The sequence below is a fragment of the Megalobrama amblycephala genome, linkage group LG17 (assembly GCF_018812025.1).
Source record: "Megalobrama amblycephala isolate DHTTF-2021 linkage group LG17, ASM1881202v1, whole genome shotgun sequence".
NCBI lineage: Eukaryota > Metazoa > Chordata > Actinopteri > Cypriniformes > Xenocyprididae > Megalobrama > Megalobrama amblycephala.
In genome coordinates, this window is record NC_063060.1 from 43,698,186 (window position 1) to 43,714,272 (window position 16,087).

Sequence of the window (16,087 nt, forward strand, 5' to 3'; positions counted from 1 at the left end):
AAAAAGTTATGTTTATAATATAATACTCATGAAGAGTACACATACAATATATATTGAATAAACACAAAAACAATATAAAGATACATCTTAATAAAAAGTAAAATAAAAATAAAATAAATAATAAAAAATAAAAAATAAAAAAATAAAATAAAAACTAACTAGAGCTTGTCTTTAGAACAATAATTAAGTGTTTAATCTTATCAATCATGTTTGTAACACAACAGACATTTAGTTGAGAACTGTATTGACTCTTCTGCAGGTTTTTGAGTGCTGCTGCAGATGAAGCCTGTCAGTATGTGAAGAGAGTTGTGGGTGAAAACCCGTTACTCCAGAGAGAGCTGAATCTGAGTGATCATGAACTAGGAGACACACGAGTGAATCAGATCGCTGCTCTACTGCAGGATAAACACTGTCGACTCAACACACTGACGTGAGTATTGTTCATTTATTTAAAATATTACAGTACTTTTTTATTTTAATGTTACTGTAGCTGATAATAATATTTCCTCACAGTTCATTTAGAGCAGTTTTTTTCTCAGCCTCAACAATGTAAAGTAACAAAATTAAACTGTTCAATTAAAAACACAATTAAAGAGTTACCCTCAAGCTTTAAATATAGAGAAGCTTTATAATAAGACAGTTTGATCATGGGTCAATAATTATTTCAGTTACTGTAGAGGGAGAACAATGATTTTCTTCCAGAGCTCAGAAAACTCTTCAAATAAGTGATAGACTGAAAAATCAGCTGCTCTATAAACACAGAGAAGTCTTTCCTATCTTTCACAGGTTAATTCTGTGTAAATTAAATATAAGTGTGTATATATTGATGCTCTTTGTGAACATGACTGCTGAATGTGATCATGTTTACTGATTGCTGGTGTGAAACAAAGTTTTTTTGTGACATCAGAACTGTTCATAACTGCTTTCAGTTTAATGTTTGTATTTCACAAAATGTAAAATGTATAATTTTGGTGCAGCATAAACTAACTTTTGAACAAGTGCATTTTAAAAAATCTGTGATCAGAATCTGCCTGTAATAAGATCCACTGAAGGCAAGTTGACTGAACACAAGTGCAGCTTTATTCTAGTGATGTTACTCCTGATATCGAGGCGTTGAAGCTTGTGTCGAGAACATCAGGATCTTCCCGCCGGAGCTCCGTATCGAGGCTTGTATTGTTTTAGTGAAATGATGTCACCGGTGAAGTTCGAAGCCTCGTTTGAGTGAAGTGCTTCAAGAAGAGGTTCAACAATGTGTTTTTCCCTCTCATGTTACACAAGCACTTCCACTTCTCTCTGTCCAGCTCATCTTAATCACTTTCACTTTTTTATCCGGTTTAAAGAACTTTGTTTTATGTTCAACAAAAGCATTGTATGTTAATGTATCATGAACCACGTAAAACACATTTTGATGCTGTCACAAAAAAAAAAAAAAAAAAAAAAGTTTTTTCTGCACCATATTTCCATTGACCAGCATGTGTCTTGTCATTGTTTGATTGTCTTCTGCTTCAGGAAATATTTTTCTTCCTTAATCTGTTAATGTTCGTTTAAACAATTATTCATTGTTCATGTTCATTCACAGTGGACTAACTAATGTTAACAGAAAACTTTTGTATTTTAAACTGTATTAGTAAATGTTGAAACTTACATTAAGGTTATTAAATGCTGTGCTAGTATTGTCCATCATTGGTTCATGTTAACTAATGTAGTTAATGTTACAAATGAAAGATTATTGTAAAGTGTTAGTGAGTCGACAATGTGTCTGAAAACAACCGACATAAACACATTTGTTCCAGTGATCAAACCAAGGGTGACATTGACACGAAACAACCTTAAAGATGAAATGAACTGAATGTGTAAACTATAAATAGATTGATGATTTCAGCCTTTGTATTGTTACAATGTCGTAGTATATTTAAATGAACAATGTGTCGTCTTTCTCCATGTTACCTGCACCTGGATATCCCTGTTTATTTGTCAGCAAAAGTCTGCTGGATGAAGCTAAACATGTTAGTTGATCATCATAGATCTGAATCATTGACTTTTCTCTTTCTGTCTTCAGTCTGTGGGGATGCAGTATTACAGAGGAACAGTGTGTCATCCTGACTTCAGCTCTGAAATCAAACCCGTCACACCTGAGAGAGCTGGACCTGAGCGGGAATAAACTAGGAGACTCTGGAGTGAAAAACCTCAGTGATCTACTGATGAACCCACAATTCAAGCTGGAGAAACTACAGTTAGTATCATTATACTGTATTTACTGTTTAGTTTATTTTAAGTCAACAGGGCACAAGCCGAGCAATTCATCTGCTCAAGCCGTACTCAGCTCCTGTAGCAGATATGAATATCCACTATCGTGAAAACAGTGATTAGAGTTTTAAGAGAGAGAGTGATATGATGAACAGGATTCCTAGCAAAATATGCACTTCAGAAGATCTGACTTGAACAAACCATGAATCATTAATTTAAATGCACCAGTTTCAGCTTTATAATCTGGAGTTACTTGCTTGAGTCGACATTAAGTGTGAATCTTCTCGTCGGCGTGCAGAGAAGGGTTTTCCAAGTCGATGATCTGTTGCAGGGTCTTTCAGGTCCGGATTGTGTTACTAATTCATTAATCAGAGTTACTTGTTAGTTAATAGTAGTTACTAGAGTGTTAATAATGCATTATTCATTTGTTCCTGTGTAGTTACTCATTAATGAAGGATCAGTATTCTACAGTGTTTCCATTTTTGGGAGTGAGGACGGATCCAGACTTGGATTGTAACTAGTATCCTCAAATGCTATTGAGTAAAATAAAATTGGATGCAGTATTACTTTCTTTGTACGTTGAATACGGAAGGCGGTCTAGTGGAAGCTACATATTTTACTTCATAATTTGTTTAAGTATAGATATTTTTTACACAAACACATCGTTTCTCTTCAGAACGCCTTTATTAACCCCTGGAGTAAGATGACCAGATTCCTGAAATAGAAACCAGGGATATTTCCTATTTGAGTGGCCAAATATCACAGATAGTTTGATTATTAGGATTTTTGGTCTGGTTTTAATACAATTCACCAAAAACTATTACACTATTAATAGTAACCATTGTAAAAGCAGTTCAAAACAATATGCCTGTTATAACAAAAGTATGACTTTACAAAACACTTTACAAAAAATAAAAATATAAGAAGATGAGATAAATAAAATGGCATTTAACAAATATTTGTTTTCATTTTCACAGTGTTTTTTTTAAAACTATTATTTTGCATTTTAGACACATTTTAAGCACCAAGTGTATTATTATTTACTTTATTATTACTTTTTATGTATTCATATCTGATTCACCACGTGATATAGTTCAGATGTGTGTGTGGAAATGATGCATTGTGACTGCAGAACTTTTAGAGATGTTTAAAATTGTGCAAAACAATCCCGCACCCTGTTGAGGTCCTGTTATAAAACACATGCAGACAGTATTACTGTAATTTAACATGAATAGTTAGTATGTTCCTACATTGAAACCGTTAACAATTTATTTATTTTTTTATATAATTGATAATGACGCTCTGCTCTGGTCCAGGTTAAGTTATTCATGAAGTAGAAATATAATTAAACTTTGAAGCATTTTAAACTTTGTGGCTGTAAAATAGTTTCATATGCTGGAATCTGACAAATCTTTGCTGTGAAACAAGACAGAAGTGAGAACAGACTAAAAACAGTGTAACAAATTGTCATGAATGTCTGGTTGTAAAGAAGCTCACGATGATGGAGAATACAATAACACTGTCTTTAATCACAAATCTAACATGTAGAAGAGATAAAACACAACCACTTCAACATAAACGACAGAACAATGAACAGACAGAACTAAGAGTTTAAATACACAGACAGAGTAATCAAGGTAAAACTGAACAGCTGCAGGAACTAATTAACAACCAAGAACACTAACTAGGGAACACACACAGACAGCAACACCATGATAATAAAACACAACAAAACTGATACACTAATAGATTATTCTGAAATGTTACATTTATACTGGACTAATGGTACTTTTCACTAAATCATCTTTTATTAAGGAAAATGTGTATTTAGAGATTGTAAATTACACTGTTATTTATTAAAATGATTAAAATGACTTAATTGTCGATTCATGTATCAGATTTTCTTACATTAATAATGAAAATAGTCCATTTAAATGTTGACTTTTCTATTGTTTTTATATTGTTCCTATATTTTAATCTACAGTGATAAATTCACTAATTTTTGGGGTAACACTTTAGAATACTGATCCTTCATTAATGAATAACTGCACAACTACTTACTAATTCATTAATCAGAGTTACTTGTTAGTTAATAGTAGTTACTAGAGTGTTAATAATGCATTATTCATTTGTTCCTGTGTAGTTACTCATTAATGAAGGATCAGTATTCTAAAGTGTTTCCATTTTTGGGAGTGAGGACGGATCCAGACTTGGATTGTAACTAGTATCCTCAAATGCTCCTGTCTTGGTTTGTTGGTTTATATCATTAAGTTTCCATGTTTTTGCTGGTTTATTAGTGACTGTATGACATTTATTCATGATTCATTTAACTCACACATGAACTGAACATGGATTTGAGTCATTTTCTCTTTCTGTCTTCAGTCTGATTGGATGCAGTATTACAGAGGAACAGTGTTTCATCCTGACTTCAGCTCTGAAATCAAACCCGTCACACCTGAGAGAGCTGGACCTGAGCGGGAATGAACTAGGAGACTCTGGAGTGAAAAACCTCAGTGATCTACTGATGAACCCACAATTCAAGCTGGAGAATCTACAGTTAGTATCATTATACTGTATTTACTGATTAATTTATTTTAAGTCAACAGGGCACAAGTCACATCATTTGTAGCGCTGCATCTCCATCTGAAGAAAGATTCAGAAATGGTTTTAGTTAAAGGATTAGTTCACTTTCAAATGAAAATTAGCCCAAGCTTTACTCACCCTCAAGCCATTCTAGGTGTATATGACTTTCTTCTTTCTGATGGACATAATCAAAGAAATATTCATAAATATCCTGACGCATCTGAGCTTTATAATGGCAGTGAACAGGATCAGTGAGTTTGAGCTGAAGAAAGTGTCTCCATCCACATCCATCCATCATAAACGTACTCCACACGACTCCAGGGGTTAATAAAGGCCTTCTGAAGTGAAGCGATGTGTTTGTGTAAAAAAATATCCATATTTAACAAGTTATGAAATCAAATATCAAGCTTCCACCAGATTCAAGTTATGAAGAAAGTGTAAACTTGTGTCACGTAAGTTACTCTTTTTCTGTAAGTTGAATAGGGAAGGCGTAGGACGTAACGTAAGTTTTGTGAACTGCGAGAGTTTTACTTTCTTTGTACGTTGAATAGGGAAGGCGGTCTAGTGGAAGCTACATATTTTACTTCATAATTTGTTTAAGTATAGATATTTTTTACACAAACACATCGTTTCTCTTCAGAAGGCCTTTATTAACCCCTGGAGTAAGATGAGCAGATTTCTGAAATGGAAACCAGGGATATTTCCTATTTGAGTGGCCAAATATCACAGATAGTTTGATGATTAGGATTTTTGGTCTGGTTTTAAGTCAAGTCAAAGTCAAGTCAAATTTATTTATATAGCGCTTTTACAATTGGTAATTGTTTCAAAGCAGCTTTACATATTAGAAGCACAGAAAAAAGGGAAGTGGTTAAAAATAAGCTGTACAAACAAGCGTGGTAATATGTAACATATACAAGATGGTGGTACATTAAGCCAATGTCGGCTGACTTCCAGGGGTGGAAAAAACCCCCTAGGAGAAAAACCCAGCGTGCTAACACTGGGAAAAAAGTCCTAGGAGGGAAAAAACCCCTTGGAAGATATATATAATATATGTAAATGGATATGGAGATCAAAATCTGAATTATACATTTTATTATAGAGATTAAAAATAGATTATATATAAATATATGTAAGCGGATACGGGATTAAAAATCAGAATTATAGATGCAGCCAGAACTGGATCTGTAGGCCCATTGTCTCCTGGGCTACGTTGTAGTCAGGTCCAGACACAGGTTCTCCATCTGATCTGGATACGGCCTGGATCCAGCACCCGGCAAACCTCAGGATAAGCAGAGAGACTGATATTAGCGTAGATGCCATTCTTATTCTGATGTACAGGTATATCTAGTGTTATAGGAAATGTTCTCGGTTCCGGCCGACCTAAGTATTGCAGCGTAACAATCCTTTAACGGATTTGAAAAATGTGTATTGATAATGTGTTATGTGTATGCAAGAGCAAAGAGATGTGTTTTTAGTCTAGATTTAAACTGACAGAGTGTGTCTGCTTCCCGAACAATGCTAGGAAGATTGTTCCAGAGTTTAGGTGCTAAATAGGAAAAGGATCTGCCGCCTTCAGTTGATTTTGATATTCTGGGTATTATCAACTGGCCTGAATTCTGAGATCGCAATAAACGTGAAGGACTATAATGCATTAAGAGCTCGCTTAGGTACTGGGGAGCTAAACCATTTAAAGCTTTATAAGTAAGTAGCAAGATTTTAAAATCTATACGATGTTTAATAGGGAGCCAATGTAATGTTGACAGAACTGGGCTAATATGGTCATACTTTCTGGTTCTAGTAAGAACTCTAGCTGCCGCATTTTGGACCAACTGTAGTCTGTTTAAAAGCCGAGCAGAACAACCACCCAGTAGAGCGTTACAATAATCTAGTCTTGAGGTCATGAATGCATGAACCAACTGTTCCGCATTTGTCATTGAGAGCATATGTCGTAATTTAGATATATTTTTTAGATGGAAGAATGCGGTTTTACAGATACTAGAAACATGACTTTCAAATGAAAGATTGGTATCAAAGAGCACACCCAGGTTCCTAACTGAGGACGAAGGTTTAATGGAGCACCTGTCAAGTGTTAGAGAGTATTCAAGGTTTTTTCGTGAGGAAGTTTTTGGTCCAAAGATTAGGATATCAGTTTTTTCTGAATTTAATAATAAGAAATTTCTTGTCATCCAGTTTTTAATGTCAGCTATGCATTCTGTTAGTTTTGTGAATTTGTAGGTTTCGTCAGGGCGCGAGGAAATATAGAGCTGAGTATCGTCAGCGTAGCAGTGAAAACTAACACCATGCTTCCTAATTATCTCTCCTAAGGGCAGCATGTACAGAGTGAAAAGCAACGGTCCTAGTACTGAGCCTTGTGGTACTCCATATTGAACCTGTGATCGATACGACATCTCTTCATTAACTACTACAGACTGATAACGGTCAGATAAGTACGATTTGAACCATGCCAAAGCAGTTCCACTAATGCCAATATAGTTTTCAAGTCTTTTTAAAAGAATGTTGTGATCGATAGTGTCAAAAGCAGCACTGAGATCTAATAACACTAATAGAGAAATACAGCCACGATCTGATGATAAGAGTAGATCGTTTGTAACTCTAACGAGAGCAGTCTCAGTACTATGGTATGGTCTAAATCCTGACTGGAAATCCTCACAGATTCCATTTCTTTCTAAAAAGGAGCACAGTTGTGTTGAAACTGCCTTTTCTAGTATCTTTGACAGAAAAGGTAGATTCGAGATTGGCCTGTAATTTACTAAATCTCTCGGATCTAGTTGAGGTTTTTTAATAAGAGGTTTAATAATAGCCTGCTTAAAGGTTTTTGGCACGTATCCTAGTGTTAAAGATGAATTAATTATATCAAGAAGTGGACCTACGACCTCTGGAAGCATTTCTTTCAGTAGTTTAGTCGGCATTGGGTCTAACATACATGTCGTTGATTTTGATGATTTGATAAGTTTAGATAATTCTTCCTCTCCTATAGCGGCGAATGATTCTAGTTTTACCTCAGGGACACTACAGTGCACTGTCTGAAGCGAAACTGTAGACGGTTGCATGTTTATAATTTTCTCTCTAATATTATCAATCTTGCAAGTAAAGAAGTTCATAAAGTCATTACTGCTGTGCTCTATGGAAACGTCAGCAGTTGAATCTCTGTTTCTAGTTAATTTAGCCACTGTGTCAAATAAATACCTAGGATTATGTTTGTTTTCTATTAAGAGATTTGAAAAATAAGTAGATCTAGCATTTCTTATAGCCGTTCCGTACTCAATCATTTTTTCTTTCCACGAAAGGCGAAAAACTTCTAGTTTTGTTTTCTTCCAACTACGTTCAGCTTTTCTCACAGCTCGTTTTAGAGCCCGAGTGTGCTCATCATACCACGGCGTTGGATTAGTTTCCTTAATCTTCTTTAGACGTAAAGGAGCGACTGCATCTAATGTGCTGGAAAAGAGAGAGCCAATAGTTTCTGTTGCAGCATCGAGTTCTTCTAAGTTGTCAGGTATATTAAGGCGATGAAACTGCTCGGGGAGATTATTTATAAAGCAATCTTTAGTGGTTGACGTGATGGTTCTACAATATTTATGGCTGGGTGGTGGTTTTGTAGCCTTGGCTAATTGTATTATACACGAGACTAAATAATGATCTGATATATCATCGCTCTGCTGTAGAATTTCAACAGCATCAATATCAATTCCATGCGACAGTATTAGATCTAGGGTATGATTACGACAATGAGTGGGTCCTGACACGTGTTGTCTAACTCCAATAGAGTTTAAAATGTCTGCAAATGCCAATCCAAATGCGTCTTTGTTATTATCTACATGGATATTAAAATCACCAACAACAAGGACTTTATCCGCAGCTAGTACTAACTCTGATAGAAAATCAGCAAATTCTTTGATAAAGTCAGTATGGAGCCCTGGTGGCCTGTATACAGTAGCCAGCACAAATGTCAACTTACATAATGTTACATAAAGCACCATCACTTCAAAGGAATTATATTTGAAATTCTTTTGAATGATTCTGAATATATTAGTATAAATTACAGCAACACCTCCCCCTTTGCCTTTCTGTCGAGGATTGTGTCGATAATCATAACCTTGAGGACTAGATTCATTTAAAGTAATGTAATCGTCTGGTTTTAGCCAGGTTTCTGTCAAACACAGCAAGTCTAGTTTATTGTCTGTGATAATTTCATTTACAATAAGTGCTTTTGAAGAAATAGATCTAATATTCAGTAACCCAAGCTTTATCATTTGTTTATCTGATTTATCTGTGATTTTCATTTTTTGAACATCAATTAAATTTTTACCCTTAAAAGGTTTCGGAAATTTTTTGTATTTACTAGTTCGAGGTACAGACACAGAGGTCTCTATGTGATAATATCTAGGTGTAAGTGTTTCTATGTGCTGTGAATTATCTGAGTTCTGTGACGTGAGGCGGCTAGCAGACGGTCGGTTTAGCCAGTTTGTCTGCGTCCTGATCTGGGCCCTGGTTTGTCATGTTTCAGCTCTAAGACTATTTGCCAAATTTCTAGATAGAAGAGCAGCACCATCCCGGGAGGGTTAATCAACAGATCAGGTCTGCCCCAAAAGCTTTTCCAATTGTCTATGAAACCTATATTATTCTGCGGACACCACTTAGACAGCCAGCCATTGAGTGATGATAACCTGCTAACTATCTCATCACTCCGACGAACAGGAAGAGGGCCAGAACAAATTACTTCTGCTGACATTGAATTTGCGAGTTCACACACCTCTTTAATGTTAATTTTAGTGATCTCCGACTGGCGAAGTCGAACATCATTTGTGCCGACGTGGATAATGATTTTAGAATATTTACGTTTAGCATTAGCCAGCACTTTTAAATTTGCTTTGATGTCAGGTGCTCTGGCCCCCGGCAAACATGTGACTATGGTGGCTGGTGTCTCTATTTTCACGTTCCGTGTAATAGAATCGCCAATAACTAGGGCACTTTCAACAGGATTCTCAGTGGGTGCGTCACTGAGTGGGGAGAACCTGTTTGATGTTCTAATCGGAACGGAAGAGTGGTGTTTGTTCTTGCCACTATGCCGCCTCACAGTCACCCAGTTAGCCTGCTGCGTGGCTTCTACAACCGGAACCGAATGTGCAGTGTTTACTAGGCTAGTCGCATCCAAAGCAGTATCTAAGGCCCTTTCATTCTCACTATCCTCAATTAAAGTTTGGATGCGTGTCTCTAATTCTGAGATTCTCTCTGTCAGCCTGACAATATCCCTGCATTTATCACATGTGTAAGTCTCACTGCTGACAGAAAGAGCTAAGCTGTACATGTTGCATTTAATACACATGATAATCGTCGGACATGACTGACCGTGTGTTTGATGAACGCCGTCCGAAAAACTGCAACGCACACGGGACTCGCTGGCTGGATGTCTCGGTCGCTTGCCGGTGCCTGGGGCAAGGGTGATGTTCGGGACGCTGTGCTTCGCGGTGGATCGATGAATGCCGGCAGCAACGTCTCCACAGCTTCCCGATCTGGCGAGGACAGATCAGAATAACATACATCGGATAAATACGCCATTAAATCGACAAGGAAGGTTGGTTTAGAGGAAAAAAGAAAGTAGACGGTAGCTAGCAGGCTAGCGGGCTATGGCTAACACTAGGTGATTACGCTGGTGGATTGCTAGTAATAAATCGTTCCGTTTAGTAATACTATGCAATAAGTTAAGTAATCTAGTGAAAAATAAGAAAGTTATATTATGTGAATAGGAATAAAGAGAAGGATTTAGGATAAACTCCACGAAGCTCCGAGCGTAGGTCAGACAGCAGGCAGCAGCGTTGAGCGTCGAGCAGTGTGAATTTTAATACAATTCACCAAAAACTATTACACTATTAATAGTAACCATTGTAAAAGCAGTTCAAAACAATATGCCTGTTATAACAAAAGTATGACTTTACAAAACACTTTACAAAAAATAAAAATATAAGAAGATGAGATAAATAAAATGGCATTTAACAAATATTTGTTTTCATTTTCACAATCTGTTTTTTTTTAAAAACTATTATTTTGCATTTTAGACACATTTTAAGCACCAAGTGTATTATTATTTACTTTATTATTACTATTTAATATATTTATATCTGATTCTACCTTTTAAAATTGTGCAAAACAATCCCGCACCCTGTTGAGGTCCTGTTATAAAAACACATGCAAACAGTATTACTGTAATTTAACATGAATAGTTAATATGTTCCTACATTGAAACCGTTAACAATGTTTTTTGTTTTGTTTTATAATTGATAATGACGCTCTGGTCCAGGTTAAGTTCATGAAGTAGAAATATAATTAAACTTTGAAGCATTTTAAACTTTGTGGCTGTAAAATAGTTTCATATGCTGGAATCTGACAAATCTTTGCTGTGAAACAAGACAGAAGTGAGAACAGACTAAAAAACAGTGTAACAAATTGTCATGAATGGAGAATACAGTAACACTGTCTTTAATCACAAATCTAACATGTAGGAGAGATAAAACACAACCACTTCAACATAAACGACAGAACAATGAACAGACAGAACTAAGAGTTTAAATACACAGACAGAGTAATCAAGGTAAAACTGAACAGCTGCAGGAACTAATTAACAACCAAGAACACTAACTAGGGAACACACACAGACAGCAACACCATGATAATAAAACACAACAAAACTGTTACACTAATAGATTATTCTGAAATGTTATATTTATACTGGACTAATGGTACTTTTCACCAGTGATGGGAATAAGGGCGTTACTAACGGCGTTACTTTTTTCAGTAACGAGTAATCATCAAACGAATAACTTTTTCTCCCGTTACAATGCCGTTACCGTTACTGACAAAAAAAAATGCCACGTTAGCCTACTATAATTCAGCTGACTGAAGAGGTTTTCATCCGAGTAGGCTCTCTCTCAGCCATAAGACCTGCAAAGTTTTTTCTCTGGTGTGTGCTGCGGTTAGTCATACACAAATATAATTTTAAAATGAAAATAATAATGAACGATGCTCTGTGTGTGTGTCTGTGAGCATGCGAGCGGAGCGCGAGCTCAAACCAGAATACCCTTTGTGACATGCTGGATCGAAAATATGTGAAATAAGTTTTTCTAGTCGAGTATTCATTTAAGCCATTAGTTGACTGGTCACAGTTATATTAATTTAATTTCTTAAATACTGGAATAAACCATAATAATGAGCGTTTATGTAATATAGACTATAGCACTCAAGCGCATGTATAAAGCTTTATTAAGCGGCAAAAGTAATAATTATGAATGTGATGAAACACAGCAAGGAGACATTTTAATTGTTTATTAATAAAGTAATGTTTTCTGAATTAGTGTCGGCTGTGAAGATGAAGTTGACATTGCTGACTCTCATCATCTCCATGGACGCGCTTAGAGAGAAAATGCACATTTCATTCGGATTACATAATCAGAGTAGCCTATTTCTTTTCGTTTTTAGATATGTCAAGCTTTCTGTAGATACATTTCTCATGTCTGCGAGGCAAGCAGCCTATACGCTGAGTTTCGGTTCTTTAGCCTATAAGTCGCGCTCCAGTTCACGCGCCAGTGATCGCGCCCGCGCATCCATGATTATATTGCCTGCTATATTTGCTTCTTTATTAAATCCAGGCAATCGGTTGATGAAACATTGATTAAAATTAAGATACAATTTTTACAAAACGAAATTCACTTTAAAGAAAGACTTTCTACAAAACAAAACTTAATGAAGTGGTCAAAATCATGTCTGACCCACTCCATGACTCCCGATATATTGCGCATCTGATGTATCTTACTCATGCTGTTCACTTTTCATAATCAAGTAAATGAATTTAAAACATAACATAGGCCTATTTAAACATAAATATGAAACTACATTTTCTTTAATGCTTACAAACACGTATTGTTCAGTACAGAGAAATTTCATAAGCAAGAGCGGATCATCAGTCACGAGTCGGATCAAGAATAATTTATTCTTAGACATATTTAATATTGGGGGCATTCAAGTTATTTGACATATTTTATTTTTTTTAAAGTAACGCAATAGTTACTTTCCCTGGTAATTAGTTACTTTTATAATGATGTAACTCAGTTACTAACTCTGTTACTATTTGTGAGAAGTAACTAGTAACTATAACTAATTACTGTTTTAAAGTAATGTGCCCAACACTGCTTTTCACTAAATCTTCTTTTATTAAACAAAATGTGTATTTAGAGATTGTAAATTACACTCTAAAATGACTTAATAATCGATTCATGTACAGTATAAGATTTTCTTACATTAATAATGAAAATAGTCCATTTAAATGTTCATTTTTCTATTGTTTCTGTATTGATCCTATATATTAATCTACAGTGATAAATTCACTTATTTTTGGGAGTGAGGACGGATCCAGAACTGGATTGTAACTAGTATCCTCAAATGCTCCTGTCTTGGTTTGTTTGTTTCTATCATTAAGTTTCCATGTTTTTGCTGGTTTATTAGTGACTGTATGACATTTATTCATGATTCATTTAACTCACACATGAACTGAACATGGATTTGAGTCATTTTCTCTTTCTGTCTTCAGTCTGAGTGAATGCAGTATTACAGAGAAACAGTGTGTCATCCTGACTTCAGCTCTGAAATCAAACCCGTCACACCTGAGAGATCTGAACCTGAGCTGGAATAAACTAGGAGACTCTGGAGTGAAAAACCTCAGTGATCTACTGATGAACCCACAATTCAAGCTGGAGAAACTACGGTTAGTATCATTATACTGTATTTACTGTTTAGTTTATTTTAAGTCAACAGGGCACAAGTCACATCATTTGTAGCGCTGCATCTCCATCTGAAGAAAGATTCAGAAATGGTTTTAGTTAAAGGATTAGTTCACCATTGACTTTCATTGATGAATGTTCAGATGAGCCAAAACTGTTCAAACTCCAACTGTCAAAATTCAAATTTAAACAAATCGAAACCCATTAGACTCAATTAAACTGACATTATATGTGCTATTACTAATCCACTGAAACTAATTCAGACTCATTTAATCTATCTATCTATCTATCTATCTCTCTATCTATCTATCTATAGCTATGTTCACACTGCAGCTACATTCAGTTGTCAGTTCTCCTTTTAGTGTTTAATCCCGTTCTGTACACACACAGTTCAGTAAAATACAGGAGTGACAACCGCATTTACAGAAATTATTTGCAGTGTGTACAGAACCGAACTGAACAACTAGTTTAATGACGTTTTTTAACCTTCATCTGAGATGTGTCTCTCTTCACATACAAGAATCAAAATGCTTAAAATCACTTTAACAGTTTAAACTAAAACACTTTATACTCAATATCTCACAGTGAGTCTGAGTTCACATTATATTTGTGCAACATTTTCACATTAATGATTTGTTTGTAAGATAATCTCTCTTTCTCTGTTTGTGTCTTTCTAGTCTACAGCGCTGTGGCATTACAGATGTTTCTTCTTTAACTCAGTCTTTGACTAACTCAAAAGCACTGCAGTTTTTAAAACATCTTGATCTGAGTAAGAATATGATCAGAGACTCAAAGCGGCTCAGAGACGTGTTACGAGACTCAAACTGTGACCTGAGGTGAGGAAACATCACTGTGATATTAAAGAGATCTTCATTTACTCTAATATGTGAACAAACCTTTGATATATTTGTGAAAGGAAATTATCATTAATCTTTATTGCAACAAAGTGTTTGTGTGAGAACAAAATGTGAAGTTATTAAAATGTTCAACACAAAGGAGGAAAGAGCACAAAAGCACACTGTCACAGCTTTATTCAACAACACCTGCTTTATTAACTGTGTCAGTAGTGAATCATTTCAGTCTGAAAATAGACTTGGTCAGATTGTTGGAAAACGCTGCACTCCTGCTAAAATCAGTGCGTTCAGCTTCAGCTCACAGCCGTCCAGCCTCACATGAGAAATGTCTCTGTCTCTAGTGTGTTTTTACTTTGACAAGCAACACGTCACACTACTTTACACTCACTTTACTTTCAGTTATTCACTAAGAGGCCTATAAACATGTTTAAACTAGAGGACAAACGGCTTTAACTAAAGAATTGTGTTTTAATTCACAATATCATTTGTATTTGCTCCCTGTGGTTTATTCCATACGCCGTACACTCATTAGTTTCTTCTTTACAGTCACTCAATAGGAGTCACACCAACACAAACACACAAACATATCAACGTGATTCATGATTTAAATGTATTATATTTAAAACACAAAAGTAAAAAATTTACAAAAAATGTAATGTAACTTTTTACTCAAAAAAACAGTAATTGAAATATAATAACTAATGTGCACTTTGTTCCACTGAACACTGATTGTTTTATCTTCTGTTTCACCTTACAGTATTGATGAAGATCAATCACCAAACGTCTCTGGTAGATTGTTTAAATCATGGTTTAAATCTCTGAAATCATCATGAGAGGAGCAGAAATCATCAGGTGATCCACAGAAGAGTCTCACTACTGTGTCTATGAGGAGAAATAAATGTGTGATTAATGTGTAAATGTGTTTCATACAGATGGAAGAGACTCAGACTTCACAATGAAATAAAGCAGCATGTGTGTTAGAAACATGTGATATTGAATGATTAATGTTGCTTTAGTATTTAGTCAAATGATGGTTTAGTTTTATTTAAAGGTGAACAGGAGGAAGAAGCTCAGATGAGTCTGTCAGCAGAAATCTTCAGGCTCTTCAGTATCAGGCCTACAAATATAATAATGTTTGGATTGAACTCATCCATAATGATTCAAATATTGCCAATCATAAACGTGATTGTCAAGTATAGCACATAAATGTATGAAGATATAAAGTCACATGTTACTTCAAACATTTATGTGATCTCTTACATTTTATACACAGAATGTATTTGTTTATTTTTGTTATTCTGTTGTATTTTATATTAAGTTATCTGTGTGTGTGTGTCTGTTAATGCACAGATATACAGTATATTGTCTTTAACATGTTGTATATATTGTACATTTTTACCAGTTAACAGCATTTGTGTGTTAAAGAATTTAAGAACAGTTGTTTTGGTTTTTGTTTGAAAAGTTCACTTGTCTGTTGTATTATTGAAGCTACATGAGCAGATGCAGAGAGATTCTCCTTCTTAAATAAAGGTGAAGTTGTAGATGTTGAACATAAAATCATATAAGCGATCTTTACTATTGTTGGAGAAGAAATCATGCTGGGCTGCGTTTCTC

General features: G+C 35.3%; 1 protein-coding gene across 9 annotated transcripts in view; it reads left to right on the forward strand.

Annotated features, from left to right (window-relative positions):
- The window catches only part of LOC125250291 (NACHT, LRR and PYD domains-containing protein 12-like), a 128,071-nt gene that overhangs the window by 38,109 nt on the left and 73,875 nt on the right, over positions 1-16,087 (forward strand). For 7 of the 9 annotated variants that reach the window (XM_048162799.1, XM_048162800.1, XM_048162805.1 and 4 more), the window contains one exon: positions 260-430. The exons of the other annotated variants lie outside the window; for them this stretch is intronic. In XM_048162799.1, coding sequence (XP_048018756.1) covers positions 260-430 — 171 coding nt within the window. The remainder of the gene's footprint in view (positions 1-259; positions 431-16,087) is intronic. 9 annotated transcript variants of the gene reach the window in all.